Source organism: Lonchura striata, chromosome 1, assembly GCF_050655825.1.
Source record: "Lonchura striata isolate lonStrDom1 chromosome 1, ASM5065582v1, whole genome shotgun sequence".
NCBI lineage: Eukaryota > Metazoa > Chordata > Aves > Passeriformes > Estrildidae > Lonchura > Lonchura striata.
This window is the reverse complement of record NC_140703.1, coordinates 51,281,216-51,302,551: the sequence shown is the minus strand read 5'-3', so window position 1 is coordinate 51,302,551 and position 21,336 is coordinate 51,281,216. Positions and strand designations below refer to the sequence as shown.

The window sequence follows — 21,336 nt, the reverse complement described above, 5'->3', positions numbered from 1 at the left end:
TGTTCTTAGTAATAAAGCAGGACATTGAACAGTGAATGTCCATCTTACAATATGAACTGGTAAGTTTTTTAAGTTGGCTACAATCCTTCTCCAATGCAAGATCCACAGAACAGTGCTAAGCATATGGATTATGACTACCCTAAAATCATAAGAACTATAACACAATATAAGAACAAATATACACAAGCCTCCCAACACAGCCTGCCTGACAGCAGAGGATCTGGAAAGCTCTGCACTGCCAGAGTCAAACTGCCACCAGGATCCGAGTGACTGCATCTGAAAGTAGCTCAGGAATGTTTATTTCATATTGCAGTGTGGTCATGCCCACACAACAGTAAATAATAAGCAAAGAGGTTCACAAAAAAATGGGGGTTTTATACACCACTTAAGCCTTTGAATTATGCATGGTCAGATTTATCAATAGGTCAGATGTAACATTTTCTGTTATTACAATGATAAAGCTGATTTCATAGCCGCTCCCATTTTGACAAAAACGCAGCCTCAGCTGCCATGGTACATCTAGTGCTGTTAGCTGTTTGAAGTTCTAGTGATGTGAATCTATTCACTCTCAAGCTAGTCAATGGATTAACAAATTACATTTTCAGCTAGATAGAAAAGTGATTTTATAGTTTACATGAGAAAGAGTTAGTAGCTGTCACCAGCGTCATCAAACAAACATGTTTCAGAACAGGAAACAACTAGTTTTAAAGGGCCAAAGTTTTAAAATAAAAATGGAGTAGTCAAAATTATTTCCTGTATGCATCTCACACTATTAAGCTACCTGTTATCAGTAAAGTCAGCGATATCTGGAACTTCAGTTAATTGATACATACTTTATACTATGTTCAATGTACTTTTTTTTAGTTATATACATCCACAAATACTATGATTTTCTTCTTTTGTGATCAGATGCTGCTATTATCTTCTCCTGAGGAACAAAACAGACTACAGGGAAAAAGCTAAAGCCAGATGTAGACTTAAAGACACATGCAAGATCAGCCAGTAGTTTAAATCCTACCCTGAAGGGTATGTCTGGGTTTTATCATCAGCTTTGCTACTGATTCAATACGTCTTTACACTTTTAATGGGGAACCAAGTCTCTCAACAGTTAGAATTGGAAGAGTTACAATCAAATACAGGGCCCAAATATGCTTACAGTCACACACCCATACGGATACATCTATTTGTTACTGATACTTGCATCAGCAGAGTAGCAGGATATGGCTGTATATGAACAGAATGTCCACACTTCCTATTGCAAATTTGCATAGGCACAGCTGACATCTTGCACCTGAGCAGATGTGAGCACTGGGGCTCAGCTGACACAGCAGAATAACAGACTCCTATTGCTCAGGAAATGCCTTGGAAATGCTCTGATGAAACAGTGAGGATCATGCATAAATACTCACCAGAGACTCACTTGCACACTGGAACACATAGCAAACATACTGGCTTAACCCAGCTTCCACAGATTCTCGGCAAATAAAACCAAAGTGATCAATGTGTTTTATACCCTAGAAGAATTTTAAAGGAGCATTAGTGGACTATTTTATAAACAGGTATAGTTTCCAAAAATTTGAATAACTATAAATGCATATCCCTAATGTTCTATTTTACCAGTAGTATAATGATTCTTAAATTGTTTTTTGTATTTAAGTTATATAAAGATATTTATATAATCAAAACAAAATACAGCAATAAATCTGGACCAGAATTTATTCCATCAGCAAAACAGAATTTTCAGGGCCAACTAAAGACTGCTGGGTTGTATTTGGAATTGCCTCCACAGTGAAAATTTGATTTTATAAGACATACTAAAACACAGGATTGGAGAAGTATCAGACTCTTGTTTTTCTGTGTTAGGACTACACACACAAAAGGAAAAAAAGTGGGGGGGAATGAGTGGCAACCTACAGAATTACAACTAAATTCTGAAATAAAGTCTTTGAGACTGAATTACATACCAGAAGTTTCAAGACTTACTACACATTACTACTGTCACTTTTTTCCAAGATCTTTGTATAACAGCTTGACAGGGAACACTGCCTTGCTAAAAACAGCACTGAGAAGATCAAAGACAGCTGCTTCCTAAGAAGCACTATATTCCCAGTCTCAATTCATGGAACATGACTCACTATTGTTAAAGCTTTTGCCAATGTTTTTATCATCTGAGTATGGTAATAGTAGATTTTCTCCAAATGAAAACCTAGTCCCTCAAGTTCAAATACAACAAAAATCAGAACACGGCTGCTTGGATCCATCTCCAAAGAAAACACCTATATCATAAAAGAGAGGAGGAGGCAAAGCAACTTGCCTGTTACTTCAGAGAACACTCTAGACAAAATTGGAAATGCAGTACGTGACAGACTGAACATATTGTCACTACACACTGTTGTTTTTAAAAACAAAATTCCAGAAGTCACTTCTGTGCCACTTAAAAGGTGCAGAGGTTGCTAAGATGACACAAATGGCATTAACTGAGCAGTAGTCCACTAATCCTGACTTCATTTTCTTGTGACATATGAAGTCTTCAAAACCATAAAGTAATAAAGGTCAGACATATACACATGTTGATCTATAGAACAGTGAAGTGCTGAGCTCTGTTTTGCAATAAAACATAATTATTAAAGGTGGTTTGGTGAGATGCCAGTTCCCTCCTTACTGACAGTGCCTGAACAAGTCTACTGCTGTCGTGACATCTCAGTCTCCACAGAAGAACATCTGAGGGGTTGAGACAGATGTGACATTTGCCCTACTGAAGCACAAATAGGACAGTATGTTCCTAAATCAACAGTATTTCCATCACATTTCTTTAAGAAGGTGGCTTTAAGAGGTCATGACAAAAGGGCCAAGTTTTCTGTTGTTCTGGGTTCCCTCAAGGGGAAGGCTCCAACAAGAAAACTTCTAAAGCTATTTGATATCTGAGTTTAGACTGCACACACAGAGCTTTATCATCAATTATGTCTGCTGCTTTACAATTATAAGGAGTGTGGATAATTACACAAATCCACCTGTTCAACCATCCTTAAGCTATAGGATAAAAAATACCTTTATAGACCAGACTAAGAGAGTCCAGAATGCAAACTGGCAATGACATCTCCTTTTCATTGTTTGTAAAGCTTGGAAAGACAAATATTCCTAAGTCACAGTGCCACAATACATAGTAAATCACTGCCCTATAAATCTGTAACAGAGAAGCCCTGGAGCTAGCCCCAAGTTCTAAAAGGAAGTACTGATGAGGTTTATGCAACCAATGCTTAGTCTTGAACAAATTAGTATTTTTTTATTTCTATTGAACTCAGAACCCCCTTGACTTCTCTAAAGTAATTGTTTCATATTTAAAAAAAAAAATCCCAAAAGTTTTGTGACTGCCTCTTTGAGTTATTCAAGAATGCAAAGTCAAAAAGTGTCTGTAGCAACTGGTGCTGAACAAGAGCAAGATGGAAAGGTGAACATCTTAGCCTCGATATTTAACTTTACAATAAATAATTATTTATTACTGTACATCACTAGGTACACCTATACCATATCCTCCAGAAGAAATTATGCAGGTGAACTGCTGTTATTCCAAAAGGTTGATTTGATGCTCTCCTCCTTTCATTCTGAAGGCTTTTAGGAGCTTATCTGCTCAAAACCAGTACACTCAGAGCATCGTAAATGGAGATTAAACTGCTTCCAAAAACATACTTAATACTCTTCCAAAGCAGAAATAGTTTATACTTTGTTTCCTGATGATTGATTGAAGTTGCTGCTATTACACAGCTCAGACTAGTTATTTTGCACTGATATTTTCTGGAATTTTCTGGAAAAAGAATTGCACATTTATTTTTTTCTCCTGCCTATAGACCAGCAAGGCAATACAGCTGAAGAACTAATAAAATCTTTTTCTTCTGATGATCTACATATTGCTTTTTATTAATGCTTACCTGAGAACAAGAGGAGATATCTTTAAAATTCTTTTCAAACACAACAGATTTGGTATCTGGACTGATGAGGTTAACTTCAAATCTTCCAACCTAAGGGAGAGAAAAATACATCTAATTTATGCATGTCTTGGGGGTACAGCATTTACACCAACAAAAATGTCAGAATCCTGCCCTTTCTTGCTCACATAGAGTACCTTTTGGCACAACAGCTTACTCAGCAAGAACAAGGGTGCCAGGGTGCTGTAATTCTGCCCGTGTTGAGTAAGAATATTTCAGCAAGAACAATACACTCAGCTGAATAACAAAAACTACTTGGAAAAACCACAGTTTTTCTTCCCCTCCCCCACCTTCTTTCTTCAAGTTATTTTAGTCCAAAGATCATGAGTGACAGACAATACTAAAACCTTTAGGAAACAATGTGACTAAATTAAAAGCTGAAAAAAGGGAATTTTTGGGTTTTAAATTATGCCATAGATTAGCTGAGAAATTAAGATAATACTTTTTGGTCTGTAGTTATTCCAAATAAGAAAGAGTAGCTTCTGCAGCAAGCTACCTTTCAGCTTTCCCAAACTGCTTCTCAAGTCCATGGAATTTATTCTACAGACCTCAGATTTTTTCAGCTAAATCTTGTTCATTACTAGTGATAAGCTGTGACTTTCTGAAGGGCAATGCATTCTCACTTCAGATATCATTTTCCCAAGAGAATAAAAACTAGAATGATCCTTAAAACAAATGGAAATACAAAATCCAGACATTTAGCCCACTGTTATTTTAAGGTACAAAGATTTTTCCTTTTATGGGTCACCTCCTTTATGCGTCCTTCTATTTTTTCAAAACAAGTTCCAAAGATGTGAAATGCACTTCAGGCATGAGAAGAAATAACCACTGTAGCCTGAAAGAAGAAGCCTTCAGTGCAAAGATGTTTGAATACTCATCTGGTAAAGAGAGGTCATTAATACAAATTATCAAAAAGAGACTGGCTCAAACACAAGGCTATGGAAGCCTCAAGTGAAGTTTTTTTGGTTTTAAGTGCACAAAAAAAGGAGTTTTTCTTTGCATGGTAGTCTTCATCGATTTTCTTTTTGAAAGAATAGTATGTTTTTCAGCTAGGTTCTAAATATCACCAACACAGACAATATATAAAATACTTATTTCACTAAAAGCTCTGCTCCTTTAAGTAATTACTCCATAAACAATTATTTTTTCTTAAAATTTGCCTGAGCTCATGAGCTGAGGTGAAAGTTCATCTACTCATGTTCCAGCCATTTATGAACAAATATAAAAGTATTTATGACAAATCATGAAGCCATACTGGATCCACATTACTTGCATTGAAAAACGTCTCAAAGTGCACAGGGGAAGAAGATACGGTACAAAACCACCAGGAAATTGCTTGCCCTAGAACACACCTGGAACAACATTGTCCTGTTCTTCTCAGAATCAGAGGGCTGAACGTGACTGGGAGCGCTCGCGTGCCTTCTGCGGGACTGTATTTTCAGGCTTGTGTCATGAACCCTTCTCTGCATCACTGCAGTGACACTGCTGCACCGGGAGCGAAACTCCTGCTGCTCATCAAAGCCAGAGTCCTCTAAAATCCTCTCTGGAAAGCAGCCACGGGTGTTGGCCAGGTTGGTCAAGTTGGTCTGGCTGCCAATTGTAAACATTGCAGCACGCCCTGAGGTGCTGTTTGGGCTATCCAGCTCCTCAAAAGGGCTGTCCAGAGGAGAAGCTGGCACATTTTCTTCACACAGGGGCAAGTCCAAGCTCGACTCATTATTCCGCTGCTCGTTTAACAGTTTCAGGCGCTGGCGCTCATGAAGGCTGAATTTCTCTATGCAGTCATCAATTAGCGTGGAGGGAGCTTTCTTGTGAGCCACTGTCACCTTCCCACAGTACAAGACCTCAAATTTTTGAGAGTCATAGAAGGCATCTTCACTATCCTTACTTGGTTTGGCATCTTCTTTCAGTGCTGCTTTAGAGACTTGTCTTATGCTGCTGATGACATCAGGAACCTAAGGGGACAGTGTGAAAGGCCATTTTAGTAACCACAAATGACACAGCAGAGACAGTGATGCATCAAGCATTTGTTAAGGTAAGTATTTACACAAGCTATTTCTCCAGCAGAGTGCCACAAGCTTCTTGGCAGAGAATATAAAATCAGTAAAGTCTAAATTCTGTATGGATAATTTATGTAGTGGAAGCAGAGCAAATAATTACTAATTTTTTTCCTGGAACATCTTCCAGTACATAAGGTTTAAAATTGCCAGAAGGTCGACTGGCAAATGTTCACATCTCTTTTGTTTGTTTGTTTTTACTGAGACTACCTTCTCTTTCCCATTGTCCTCTGCCCACACTGGCACGTTTTACTGCTGTGTTCTGTAAAGGGCCATCACTGTTCCTTTGTTTTCATTCTGCAGAGAGACATATTCTATTCTTAAAACTTTCAGGAATGGTTTTGTGGAAAGGATACCAGCGATCCCCATCAATTTCAAATGACACTTTTGGAATAGAGGTAGCAAGAACATGGACATTTTACTGAAGCACCATGTACAACTGAATTAGGTCTCACTTATTATCAACTATAATACTGGCAGGAGTCTGCTTTCAGTACCAACATATTTAATATGTGAGCTCATTTTTCATTTTGGCTTCACAAAAGAAAACAAGGACTTCCCCAACTCTACCAACTTCAGATCAGAGTGGCAATAGTTGCTCTTTTGACAGTACCTACTCTTCTGAACCATACCCTCTTTCCCACATATCCCATTTTCTCTAGAAGTATAATGAATGACATCACACTACATGCACTGGGGAAGTTACTATGACAATGAGATAAAAAGAGAATATCAATCCAATTTTCTTTGCAAGAGAAATCAGTTCTCAACATTCAACTAATTAAGTACAACCAATCAACAGTTTTTATATTCTATACAGCTTCCCATTACAATATTTGATATTTTTCAAATAATTTTTCTATTAAAATAAGGTAACTTCAAAGTCACACCTTAAATAATCCACACTTTCTACAGCGTCTCTTTCTTTCAGTCACACGATACCAGCTGAAGCTTGCTACTGAGGCAGCAATCTCATCTACCAGCACTTCTGGAAGTCAGAGTGGAAAATTACCTCATCTTAATCCCCATCTCCCATTACACACTCCTCATCCCTTGGGCATTCAACTCAAATCTGCTTCCAGTTCATTTATTGCAAAATGAAGTTCAATTACCCTGAGGTCTGCTGACCCTTTGGCTTCTATCCCTTTAAACGTCACCATCATCTCAGTTTTCAGTGGGGCTAAAAGCTACATCTAGAACTGACACAGATACAAGAGTGGAACTGTTCTTCCCTCATTTTCACTACCGGGCTGTTTTACCATCACCCAAGGTACACTTCCTCCTAGCCATGGCAGTTCAGCTGGACATGCAAAATGCTCACCTTGCACTTGCCAAGATACAGCTCTTTTTCCACTGATTGGTCTCTTATTCTCTCTATGGATTGTGCTTAAAGAAGCTCTAGAGTTTAAATTCCTTAGTTCTCTATTTTAACAAAAATTCACAAACTAGCTACCTTTTTATTAAAATTTCCCTTTTTAGAATCCAGAAGCTGTTACAGGGCAATTCACATATATTTCTATTTCAAGTACAGTGACAAATGATAATTCTATTCAAAATGCATACATTTTACACACAATCAACTAGAGTAACCACTGTCAGCTGTTTAATCAGCAATTTAATGTTTTTTAGAAGTGTACCATCACTTCAACTCCAATAATTGGTTTTGCCTCCTGCTCATCACTTCTAAAACAAAAAAAAATTTGGTATACCTAAGTCTTCCTAAAAATACTCAGTAGCCTCCTAACAGATCTTTCCCCCTCTCTCCCCCACCTGCAAATGTCCAAACAGGCTGGAGATAAGACACTACCAATTCCACCCCAACAGTAATACCCATCCATTCCCTCTTCTGTCACAGATCTCCCTCACAAATGCAGGGTTTTAAAGTAACTGCACTTCTGCTCAGAACAACCCACCACCCTAAGTATCCTGCAGTTTATCACTTTTATTTCAATCTTTTCCAGATTGTGTATGATCTTCAGACACAAGTATTTAAGCCACAACTATTATTTCAGTATCTCTACTCCTCAGAAAGCTTTTGCAATACGTAAATTGCTACAGTATTTTCACTTGTGTATAGAGGGATCCTAGCACTAGAGCAGGGATTTCAGCTCATACAGCCCAAACAATCCTTATTCCCTGCTTTGTTTAGGCAAATTTCTTTACAGGTTATGTTATCTTTTTGGGCGCTCCCTCATCAGCATTCACTTTTTTTCTTCTTTTCAACCCACAGACAGAACTAAAATAAAATATCAAAGTGAACATTTTGAGACCTGCTTAATCTCTGTAGATATTAATACTTTTCTTATATACAGATGAAAATAAAAACAATGTAATGCAATACAGGGATGTCACAATTGATAACTAATATTTGTCAGACAGCCCAGAACCAGTTCCAGATGCTTGTTAGTTGTTTCATGGGTGCTCTCAGTACCACGGTGTAAAAAACACCTTCAAGGATAACATTCAAGACAGATACTAACATTGCCAGGCTATGAGTTGTGCACATGAATTTTATTGGTCTTTAGTGACAGGAGTAACTGTGTGCTGCTGCTGATGCACTCAGTGACTGACAATGTGCCAGCCTGTGCTGTTAGACCCGACCCTCTCTACTCCCAGAGTCACTCTTATCAAGAACCAAGAGCTATTTCTGAGGTGTACCTGAGCAGAGTACAGTATTTTCATAAATAAAGATCTGACTTAGCGCAAAACCCCTAAGTGGGATCAAGTGGAGTCTAAACAACATATTGCATCTGTGTCTTCCTGAAATGTAAGATGCAGGAAAAGTTACATAATTATCAATCACACATCCTAGTATGGCTTTTTACTTTGACATATATCATTGGGTTTTGACATTTTGCTCCTCTGTTTATCAAGAAACCCCAGTCATATAAGTTTCACCATCCAAGTTGTGTAACTTTTTTTGGATTTGGATATTAGTTTATTACGTCAAAATTGCAGGGCAAAGTTAGGTAAGATAATAAGCAGAATGTAGCTTTTAAAATACTGAATCACCTGGATGAAAATTCTTTACTCTTAAAAATCAGTTTAGGAATATTAAGAAGACAGACTCCTGAAACAGTCAAAACTTACTAATGTGTTTCCAAGTTCTAGTATTTCCCTGCAGAAGTCTCATTAAATTAAGCAGCCAGAGCGGAGAAATGGGATTCTTACTCCTGAAACCCACAGGGCCATTGACAATCTTCCTAGACATCTACTACCACCTGTTACAGTAGAGCAAAATTAAAATGTCAAATGGGTTATTGTATAGGTTTTCAGTATACACCTGAATATAAATAAATTAAATTCTTAAAGTATTTAAGCAACTGATCCATTTAACACACTCAGATTTTTTTTTTTTTGTCAAGCCTTGAAGACAGTTACATCAAGAAGAAAGACTGGATGAGACAGGGCTACACACTGTATTCTCAGGGTGAGAGAAGCACACTTCCAGCCCAAATAAACCCTGTGGTGGGACAATTCAAGAAGACTTAATTCTCCCAGACTTTGCCTCTCCCAAATCCTATGATCTAGGGGCCTATTATCTTTTTCTAAATATTGTTGGACAGAGAAGGAAATTACTATGTTCCAAAGGGAGTTCCACAGGACTTAGTGCAGAAAGTTAGGAGCTGATGGTGCAGTGCTGGAACAGCAGTTCTCAAATGCAAAAACATAATGCAGGGCATTATTATAGGTTTTATTCATGAAGTTTCCCTATACTGCTGAGTAGAAGAATACTATTTCATGAATCAGAACAAGGAAATTACCCCCACCCCAATACACCAACTCAAATACGCTAGAACAGCACACAAAGCTTCCTCTAAAGCAGCAGTAGCCTCATGCTTGAACAGTGACAGGCACACTGAACCTTCTCAGGTATTAATAACATGAAGCCAAACAAAATGGATCTGAGAGCATCAGGTGAGCTTTCTTCCCCTCTAGGATGTCAAGAGCATCCACACCTGTCAGGAAGAAACAGCAGCATGTGTGCTTTAAGACTTTGAAACAGCGCTCACAGTAACTCCTTGATCTCTGAACAGAGCCAAGAGAACTCAAGAGCAGAGATCCTTCCTCAGGCCTGTTCCAAACAACACCCCCAATTGCAATGCCCTCAGTAAGACAAGGATGGACAGTGGGTACCAAAAGTGCAAAACTAAACCTGTGATACTACTTTGGCTCTTCAGTGTGAACAACACTACAAAACTTGGTGGAGAAAAAAGAAACCAAAAAAACAAACCCCAATACCAAAACCAATGAAACTAGACTGCAATGTAACAAGTACTCTGTAATGTCACTGAAGAAGCAATATTTTCCTCCAGGGAAATATATCTGATCTAGTAAGAGCAATTACAGAAAAAGAAAAAAAAAACAAACCCCACACTTGGGAACCTAAATCAAAATTTTTATTCACATCCAAGTAGCCTAAGATTGTATGAACTAGTCTCCACCCAAACACACCAGATCTGATACGTGGCGATTCAAAAAGAAAAAGTTAGCTGTACTCAGAACAGAACAGATGGCACTGCCCAAGCTGTGCATCTCCTACAGGTAGATTCTACTCTGAAAAAGCAACATAATAAGTAAAGCATGACACTGACACAAAATTTCTTTACCACAGGCAGTAGAGTTTTGATAGTTGAAACTAATGACAGCACCAGTTTTAGCCAGTAATCCCCAGTCTCTTCTATTTGTACCACACACCTATGATCTTGGTTAGAGACCTTTTGAGCTACTGCAGCACAACATCCATTTGGCCAGATACTGTAGTATAAAGTAGCAGCACCGAGCTAATTCCTGCTCTGCAATTCAAGGGCTAGATCTAGTTCTGTCCCTTGTGACTAGGCCTGCAACAGTGTTAATTCATAAAGGAAACAAACACCTTCCTCATGCATTAGCAGCACACTGCACAAAGGGTATGTGATTAGTACTGCCAAGAAATATTCTACTATACATCAAGACACTTCACTGCGTTCTGCACAGAATAGTATTGTCATGTTAGAAAGAAATATCACTTTAACTGATATAAGCAATGCAAGATCTTTCATCTGACCAAAGTGTAGATTAAAACCAAAGGGAGTAGTGCAGAAAAATAATCACCAAATTCACCTCATGTCATGTAGCTGAGGTTTTGCTAAAATTAATTCCAACTGCCGCAACCCTTAAAACCTCAAAAACAGGACTTCAGTTGAGTATTTATCACCAATATCTTTAAGTTGCAAAACAGAGGGACTGTTGAGCCTACTAAATCATGCCTGATGCAGCATAACAGTAGAACATTTTGTCATAAGCCTAGAAAGGGCAGAGCATCTCCATTGTAACACCACATGCTTTCTTGAACAGCAGTGACAGAAGTAGGAGCATTAAAAAAAAAAAAAAAACCAAAAAAAAAACCACAAAAAACCCCAACCCTTTGAATTTACAAGAGCCTCCTGTGAACAAAGGTTAATGTTCCCTTTTTGCTGGAGTGATACCTTTCAAATGCGTCCCTCAGTAATTACTGAGCAGTGCTTTCAATTTAATCCAAACTTAGAACTTGAATGCTATGGATATTACGAAGAAGAACAAAATTTGCTGGCTGGGACTCCATTATTTCCACAGATGAAGAGAATTTTGCTGTGCAGAGTAGCTGCAGCCCTCCTTAATTTGTGTCTAGCTTCCACATGGAAAATTTCAGTCTGGAATTTATTAAGAAAGCAAAGCCACTCTTCATACTGTAAGGCTTATAAACAAGTGTGACAGTGAAGTTCTAATCTAACAAACATGCCTAACAAATGTGGCTACTTAATGACAACATTTCTAGCAAGACAATTACTTTCAAGACAAGGAAAAAGCTCAACTCTGCTCACTCCCTCACCACACAAAGTGCAGCGGTAGATCCCTTCCACCGTACAAAGAGACAGGAAATGAATGAGCTGCATGCACACACGACAGGAGCAGTCAGTACCTTCTGGTGTGAGATCCAGCTCAGAAGCAGAGGCATGTCCGAGCAGAGCTGTCACCAAACCTTACTGCCATGAACACCAAGAACAGATCCTGGGATAAGAGAGTGCAGAAAGGATCCCCCTCTCACAAAGGGCTGGCAGTGCTGTCACGGTATTTCCTCAGGCTCGTTTCATGATATCACAGCAGAGCCAGAAATCCGTGCAGCGGCCGTTGTTCTTCACAAGTCAAGCATTTCCTGACTTGGGGCTGGAAGCATCCACACTGCTGGATTTGAATAATGCACCCCACTCATCATCACGCTATGTACACTTGAAAGCAAACAAAAGAGAAACAGGATGCTGTTCTGAAATCAACACCCTGCGCTTTGCTAATTACTGGGAGTTTGATAACTATCAATAAGAAAGCAACACAATGTAAGAAAAAATTAGGAACAACTGGAATGAGTCTCCTTTTAATTAGTGTTAACTTGCATATCCAGAAGATAGGAGAATCCAGCCACAGCAGTGAAACATCAACAGAGACAAAACAAGCTGCATATCATATCCTGCTATGTACCAGGCATTTGACAAGGAGGCAAAGTTCTTATCTTAAAAAAACCCACAACCAAATGCCAGCCAAAGTGCAGATATCCGTAACTATTCTTAACTAGAAAGAAGGGTGGGAGAGGGAAAAAACTGTTTTCCTTTAACTGCTATAAATGTGTTTACTGCCATCCAGATAGGAGTTTTTATTGCCATCCAGCGCTGATCATTTAGACCTGTTGTACTTCTTAAACCACTGCATTCTGCTGCTTTCCACTCTGGTGAAAGTGCTCCACTTACCAGTCTTCATCATTAAAATGCATCTTTCTGATAAAAGACCAGCTCAGCGTGATTCAATTTACGCAGTCACACAAGCAATTTGCTGACTCTGTTTATGCTAGAGGTATTTAGGAACTAGAACAGAAGAATCTGCCCTTCTCAGCTGACTTACTGCTGAAGGAATACTGGTATCTTCTTTCTAACAGAAATAAGGAGGGTTTGCAGCCCAGAGAAATGCTGTCTCAAAGAGAAACTAATAACAGCCAAATTACTAAGCATTTCTATAATCCATCTGCACTTACTGTACAGTCTAAAAATAACAGTTTAGAATATTCCAAGTCAGGTTCTCAGCAGGCAGTAATAAGCATCTGCCATCAACTCCAATTCATTCTGCTGCATGTCTGGGCCAACACAACACAAGCCCAGTAGCAGAAAGCTGGAACACAGGGACTGGCAAAGAAAGTTTCAATGAAAGCAGCTTTTGGAGCTTCAAGCTAACTGCCATCCCTGGCAGCTAGTGCTTTCACATTTCTTCTCTACAGGCTCATGAATTTAGCCAAAGCTTAAAGCATCAGAAAACACATTAAAGGGCTGATTGCATAGAGGAATATTAAAGGATTGCATAGAATAGTTTTGCTTTCAGGAGACAGCCTTCCTCCTATTTGCCTGGCCTATATTTTTCCCAAGTGACTGTCAAGACCTAGCTAGGTTTGCTTCTAAAGCGCTGCTACAGAGCAGTGCATGTATTTTATTCTGACATTCAGCCTCACGCTACATATTGTGCAGATCACATACTCTTGACGAAGGTAAAACTGAAGACTACTGCTACACCACCCTAAAGAGAGATCTTTTTTTAGATAGGTAAGTTAAAATAAAATACAGTTTTCAAAATAATTCTTATTCAAGACCAACTCAGGAATTACTTACACTGATGAGTTTTGATACAATCGACAAGCAAAAAAAAGCACCAGAGTTGCACAGCATACATTTAGCAAACCATCACAGTATCCAATTTGCAGCTGGAAACTTGTGGATCACCTAACACATTCTGTGTGTTACACACACACACACACACAAGGTGCTTCTACGCCAAACGCCCAAATTTAAGTAAGCAGTATAATGACAGAAGGTGGATCAAGTTTCTTAACAGGAAAGAATATCTAAGAGTTACAAGATGGTTTAGATGCCTGAGCAGACAATAGGTGCATTTCTTTATGCAAGCACTCGACAGACAGCGGTGTATCCAAGATCTTCAGGGATGGCAGCGACAGCACAGCACAAGGAAGTGCAAGATTCTTGCACTCAGCATTTTGCTCCTATGTTTAGGCCAGTCAACTTAATGCTTATCCACCTTTCAGATACAGCTCAAATTCACTCAGTTTGAGTACTCTGCAACCCATGGTAAAGAGGTCTCATGACAATCCTTATGCTCTTGAATATCTAGATTAGTAAAACAATTAATCTACCAGTTTTATACTTTGAGCATATGCAAGTTTGTTTCCAAGTTTAGGACACAGTTCCCAGTGAAAGACTTAGCAAAGTACAGCTTGCTTGGAACAGCAGCTCTTCTTAAACTTCTTTAACACAAGTACTTACAAACTATAATAGTACAAATTCATATATTAGCTAGGAATTTTCCCTGAAAACTGTGCTTAAGCTAACTTGGCAATTCTAGTAAGAGGTTATTAAAGATGTTGTTTTTAAACTCCATCATGTTTAACACATACCCTATTTTTAAAAGGGCTTGCCTGAGAAGATAAGGCTGTCACGTGGACAGTCCCAAACAATTAATGCATTCTCTGCATTCATTTCCTTTTGAGGGGGGGTGGGAGGGAAAGTTGGAGAACTCATTGAAGTATTTTGCCCATTTATGGTCACTATCTACTTCTCCAATACAGATCAGAAGATCATGAACTTCATTTTAGCAGATTGAAAGTGGCAATACTGAAATGACTACACCATGCACCATGTTTATGAAGGTGGCAATTTTTAAATTCTGTTGTTTCAGATAGAAGTTCTCAAGATTCTAAATTTAAAATATGAACTAACATGTTGATTCACTATGAAATGAACACACTTTGGTCTGTTTTTCCCTAGTCAAGAGATCAATATTTCAGGACTCCTACATGGCAGATCATGAAGACCCCTAAAGTGAGCATCATCCCAGATTTGGTTAAAACTTACCATGATATTCATGCATGACACCACTTTTATAACTTGTTCACTATAACACCACCTCCTTCTACTCTCACTGAAGAAGAAGATGGTAAGTGGTTTAATTCAGTGCTGGTTCTGGGAGATGGAAAAAGTTAGATTTTATTCAGTCTAGCAGATGTGGGTATACTTGGTCCAAAAAGTCAGGTACTGCAATAACTTTTAGCTCCCTTAATGAGGCTAGAAATTCCTCAATTACATGAAACCAAGGGGTTCCTTCTTTCTATATTTGATTTTTGCCACAAACTCTCAACTACAATGGGAAGTTTCAGGCTACAAACTTTCTTTAAAAAAGGTTATGCTTACAGAAATTTGGACACCAAAAGCAGTGTCAAGCAGCAGGTAATATACTGTGGCAGAGACAAAAAGTGTTACTACTGGGTTCTAGGCTCCTTTTGTCACAAGAACATTCACTAAAAAACTGTGAAAGACAAATGCACATGATTTATCAGACAATGTGGACAGAATATAAAGAAAACAGATTGCAACCTAGTAGCATTTCAACAGCTTTGCCATCCATACCTGCCAAGTAATGTTCAGTAGTTTTCTAGTACTTTGGAAATACACATCTGTACACGTTCTAGCTTGTCTGCTAATCTCACAGTTCACAAAAGCAACTGCCCTGTCTTGTGACAGTATCAAATGCCTGAGCGACCAGCGTTACAATTGACTCTTCCCAGATAACAACCACCAAAGAACCTAAGCATAAACACAGCAAGGAAGGATTTCAAAGCCATACTCATCCAGATACTGAATTACCAACTGCTTTGAAGTGAGGTGCTGGGAACTTCCACCTAACTAGACTTCCTTCAGCACCGAAGTCTTGAACCACCATTTGCCAAGGAGTCAGGGGAATAATGAATACCGCACCTGAAGGCAAAGTTAGCACAGGACAAAATAGTGAATACTAAGAGTAGTATTCCCTGGGAATCACTGGGAGTCACATTAATCTAATCTTGTCAATCACTAACTGTTAAAATATTAAGATTTCATCAGCTTGTTGGTAGCTGTAAAGAGAATTAAATCATTAGGTAGTTATAGTATTCAAATGTAAATCCATACAGACACAGCTGGATGGGCAAGTATTTAAAATTTAATTGCTGAAAGCTATTAAGTAGCTGAATAAAGCTATTTAATAATAAGCTGAAATAGGTGAAATGTATTCATGGTCCTTTCACATTTTGACATAGAGAAATTCTAAAAGAGCTAAAGATTTACAGTTGCTACTACTACTACTACTAAAAAAAACCTAAAAACCAAAACAAAACAAAAACAACTCACAAGACCCAAGGGGAACAGAAAAGAAAATGCTTTCCCAGAAAGCTTTGATATAAAGGAGTCAGTAAAGTAAACAGACAGTAAGGACCTTTCAGAGAAACAGCTTTATAAGGCAAGACTCTTGCACCAATAGTGACTTACATGAAGTAAGCTAAGGGTGTGATAGAGACCCATGGGACCCATCACATATATTTCAAAAAAGTCTCTGAGAGCATTTTGTTTTGCTTATGAGTTCTACAAAACTGAAGGGGAAAAGGGAACATAGAGGCACTTAATCACTGCATAAGTAAGAAAGCACAACAGGTATATAGAATCAACATGGGTGGGAAGGAGTTGTTTCTGAGCTCATCAGGGAAGTTCTAATAATTTTTTAGGCACATTTTCATATACATCAGGTAAAGCAACTTTTGCACTGCTTCACTAATTGCTACTGGTAGATGCTACTTATTTCAGTACTGCTAAACTTTTCTTCTGAATTTATGGTGCCTGGTATATGCTAGGTATTTCTGCACCAGCAGCTGCACATCAGTGCCTGACAGCATAAACAGTAGGATTTTTGCAATTGGCTTGAGACCGCATGGTTAAGAAGAACAGCTAGGCTGCATTAAGTAATTGCAGCTAACTTTTTGATAACAATATTCACAGGAAGAGTGGCATTGGCATTATGAAGTCCTAGCAACACAGTGACAAATTAACCCAGTAGTTATAGAATTTCAGTTCATTATTAATGCAGAGCAAAGCCCACACTGCTTCACCTTCCATATCAGCATCTTCATTTTAGTAGTTCTACTGGGTTTACATGGCAAGGTTTTGGAAGCAAAGGGGACTGCAGGGGTGACTTCCATGACTAGCTCCCAGAGTTTTCCTAGTGTCCAACAAAGTCAGTGCCAGCCAGCTCCAGGACAGACCCACCATCCAGCATTGCAGTGATGGTGGTAGCCCCTCCAGAATAATTTGTTTGAGAAGAGGAAAAAAATCTGTGCAATGCAGCTAGGACAGCAAAATGAGAACACATGAGGGGAACAGCCCTGCAGACACCAAGGTCAGTGAAGAGGAGAGGAGGAGGTGCTCAGGTGCCAGAGCTGAGATTCCCCTGCAGCCCATGGCAAGGCAGCTGTGCCCCTGCAGCCCTGGCGATCCATTCTGGAGCAGAGATCCACCTGCAGCCCTTAGAGGATGCTACACTGGAGCAGTGGAAGATCAAAGGAGCCTGTGACTCCATGGGAGGCCCATGCTGGAGCAGGCTCCTGGCAGGGAGCTCTGGACCCATAGAGAGAGAAGTCAACAGTGAAGACAGTTTGCTGGCAGGACTTCAGCAGGAGCCCCATGCTGGAACAGCCTGTTCCTGAAGGACTACACCCTGTGGGAGTGGCCCACGCTGGAGCACTCTGTTCTTGAAGAACTGCAGCCGTGGGAAACACCCAGATTGGAGAAATTGGTAGAGAGCTTTCTCCTGTGGGAGGGACCCCACACTGGAGCAGGGAAAGAGTATGAGGAGTCCTGCTCCTGAGGAGGAAGGAGTGGCAGAGATAATGTATGATAAATCCCCATTCCCTGTCCCCCTGAGCTGCTGAGGGGGAAGAAGTAGAGAAAATTAGGAGTAAAGTTAAATTCGAGAAGAAGGGAGGGGTGGATGGAAGGTGTTTTCAAGATTAGGTTTTCTTTCTCATTACCCTACTCTGATTTGATTGGTAATAAATTAAATTCAGGCTGAGTCTGCTTTGCCCATGAGAGTAATTGAGTGATCTCTCCCTGTCCTTACCTGGACCCACAAGCCTTTTGTTGTATTTTCTCACCCCTGCCTAGCTGAGGGTGAGTGAGAGCAAGGCTTTGGTGGGTGTCTGGTGCCTAGCCAGGGCAGTCCCCCACACCAGTGCTATCCACACATCTTAGCTGGATACCTGTGTAAGTCCTGTTCCCTGCTTGTAAAGGAGAAGGGCAGCATAGTCCTGATGTCTAGGGCTTGGTAAAAATATACTTAGCTGTAACATGGCAAATCCCATCACGTGGCTCCTGTCTGGACTGGAAATAGAAACTCTTATTTCTGGTCTGATGGGCGAGGGATGAGAAGGGAAGAGTGATTTTGTCACTGACACAGCAGTGTTCTCATAACATTTAAATAAGTTATTTGAAAGGATAATGTAAATCCCATTCACTTCAGCTAACTACAAGTTTCTTTCTAATTTCACCTAAGGAATTGCTTGTCATGCACAGCTGCCATCAAAGCAAGATACACCTTCAAATAACGTAAAGTTTCAGAAATCAGTATGTGAGTTGTTCTCTCATGGAAGTCAACAGTCCCCTCTTGACTGAGGAAATTAAAACTCAGTTCATCCACAACTTTGTCCTTCTACAGCTTATTTTTTACTTCCAATAGTTCATATTATGAAAGATTTCTCTCTGCAATTGGAAGTCAGCTTGCTGATGAGAGTTATCAGTGAACACACAAACTATTAACAGAAATCAGAAAAAAGATCCCCTAAACAGCGAACTTCATTCCTCCTGCTCATCAACTCTCTCTCCCCTGGGGGAGCTTAGTTGATCTGGGAATTATCTATGTCAGGAATCTATTCTTGGTCATGTCTGAATGTCCTGTTCCCACTGAAGTCAAGCCTGAAACTTGTTTTGCAGAGCCAGCAAAGAAGCATTGTATCATAAAAGTTAAGCATATTTCTAAACTACCTCTTCTGTGAATCTCAGCATCCAATCTTGGAAGACAAGGCGTGTCTCTCTCTGGTGGGATTCACAAGCATGCCTTCCAGTTTCAGCTATGACAAATTCCATACATTTCTATATAGTAGATACTGGTAAACTTCAAGGAGAAACAACAAAAATCTCAACTTCAAGGGTAATCTCAAATGTGATGGAAATATATAACACTAGTTAGATTTATTTATTCTCTAGGGAATTTTTAAACCTTCTGGCACAGTCCAAAATGCTGTAGTTTCTATTTGTTCAAGAGCTCTCAGGGAGCTGAAGCTAGCATAGCATATAAGTTGGATCATTTCTGTGTTTTTGCTCTTGTAAAAACTTAAACTCTTTCATAAATCAGGCAACTTCAAAACAGAGTTATGATACAAATAAGCGGGTTTAACATATTCACACCATATCAAGAGGATTTTATCAGAAATTATAAGAGTTCAGAAATTAATATGGACTTCAGTTGGAAGCAAAATCCAAAAAAATACCTAATCCATTTGAGAAGCCACTATGGAACTCATGGACCAAGATGTAGTTCAAAGGGATTTACGTGAACAGGTACAAAACTGCCTATATTAACATCTCCATCCATATTTTTTCATAAACAGAAGTCAAGTCCACCAGCGTGTAAATTTTTTTGTTTGGGTTTTGTTTATTTCTTAAGTGTGGGAGACATTTATGAGAAGGTTATGAACCATTGGAGCAAACAATGACAAAATCATAAGTGAAAGTAATAGGAAAATATAAGAACAGGCATGTTTGCTGCCAAATCCAGTACTGAGTATGTACACAGTTTCAAAGTGACAATTCAGAGCAGCTTTCTGCAGTGTTACAACCTGCACAATTGAAGTTGCTCCCCATGTGCTCAAACCTACATCCCATAAACAGATTTTAACATCCTATTTACCCTCATGGGAACACTGGGAATAACTATCTGGAATAACTCCTTGAATGTGCAATTTAATATCACACTTAAAGTACTGCACCTCCTCTACCCAAGCAGAGGAGGTACGAAAGGAGCCATTTTATGCCATTTATGCTTATCACAATCCCTGAATCTGTTGAACTCCTTCAAAAACGCCTCACATATAAGCACCAGTCTTGGAATTGAACAATTTGGAATTACTACTAGCACATAACATGTAAAACACTGTGTTACTTTAAGTTAGTAGCAGTATTCATGATCATTGTCAGCCCAATTTATTTAGATCAGCTCTGAGGCTGACCATAGCAGACAGGGGTTCTAGAAGGACACAATAGAGTTGCTGCAAGGAATTTGTAAGCCCCAATATCATATGGTAAAAAACAGCTACTGAACAGCAAATTTAAAATTTGTGCCTTCTTTTCATAATCAGAACACAAGAGGAAAGCAATCCATGAAATAAGAGGTAATCAAAGGAAAAAGAAAGAAAAAACAAAAAAGACTGTTACACATGAACTCAGTTAATTACAGGGACACAGAACAAAGTCTCTCACAAGTTACTGGATTGACAGGTCTGAAATTTTTATGTACAACCAAGGAATAACAAGTCTTTTGAGTTAAAAAAAATAAAACTATCCAAAGTGTCAGAAGTTGTCACTTCTGGAAATCAGTCACCGGTTTAAGTGGATAAATTGGTAAGTAGGAGGATGATCTTAAGGCAGCACTTCAAAGAAATGGATTAGCTAACACATGTATGTCATGTAGTGACATCCTGGTATTATACCTTGTTCCAACAAGTGGCATGAAGGTGAAATATAGTGTTTGAGACACCAAGAGCTTATTTCCAATGGCAAATATACAAATAGTGTAAGATTAGGATACTGGTGAAGAACGGCTGGAAAGCCTAGTATTTTATTAGGGTTTTTTTCTCTATCTATGAACAGAAGCAGGAAATTAAGATCAAATTGAAGTCATGTGGCTATAATAAATGTTGACTGCAACAAGTATTTTACCAGAAATAAACATGGCAGAGTCAGCTTTGCAAGCAGATTTAGTCAATAATCCTGTATTGTTTATAAGACACACTGACTGCTTGTTGTGAATTCCCAAGCAGATAAGAACTGTTCATAATACACAGACTTCGCAAATAGCCCTACCTCAATAAAACCTGGGGATGCACACCTGCTACTCAGAAATTGGGATTCCCCTCAAACTTTAAGTTATGTCTTGTTTCATATTCTATACATTTACAGTAAAATAGTTGTAATTTATTCTTTTAGGAAAAAAAACCCGCATCACTTTGCCCAGTTTATAGAATATCCTACAATTTCATTCTGCAAAAAAACCTAAACAGACATTGGAAAAATATTTATGCCATTAGAAGGATTTAAAAAGAGGATTTTTAAAAGAGTAAGCTGCTAAAAACACTTGATGTCAACACT

The 21,336-nt window shown here is 38.9% G+C and overlaps 1 protein-coding gene across 5 annotated transcripts in view; it reads right to left on the bottom strand.

The window, feature by feature from the left end:
- Positions 1 to 21,336, bottom strand: part of TBC1D4 (TBC1 domain family member 4) — a 109,342-nt gene that overhangs the window by 35,437 nt on the left and 52,569 nt on the right. For 3 of the 5 annotated variants that reach the window (XM_085576627.1, XM_021548021.3, XM_021548023.3), the window contains exons 2-4: positions 5,336 to 5,938; positions 3,927 to 4,016; positions 1,410 to 1,514 (exon numbers count right to left, since the gene is read on the bottom strand). In XM_085576627.1, the coding sequence (XP_085432753.1) occupies positions 1,410 to 1,514; positions 3,927 to 4,016; positions 5,336 to 5,938 (798 nt within the window). Of the gene's footprint in view, positions 1 to 1,409; positions 1,515 to 3,926; positions 4,017 to 5,335; positions 5,939 to 11,981; positions 12,211 to 21,336 lie in introns of those variants that run through there. The other 2 variants (XM_085576634.1, XM_085576646.1) reach the window with 2 other exon arrangements.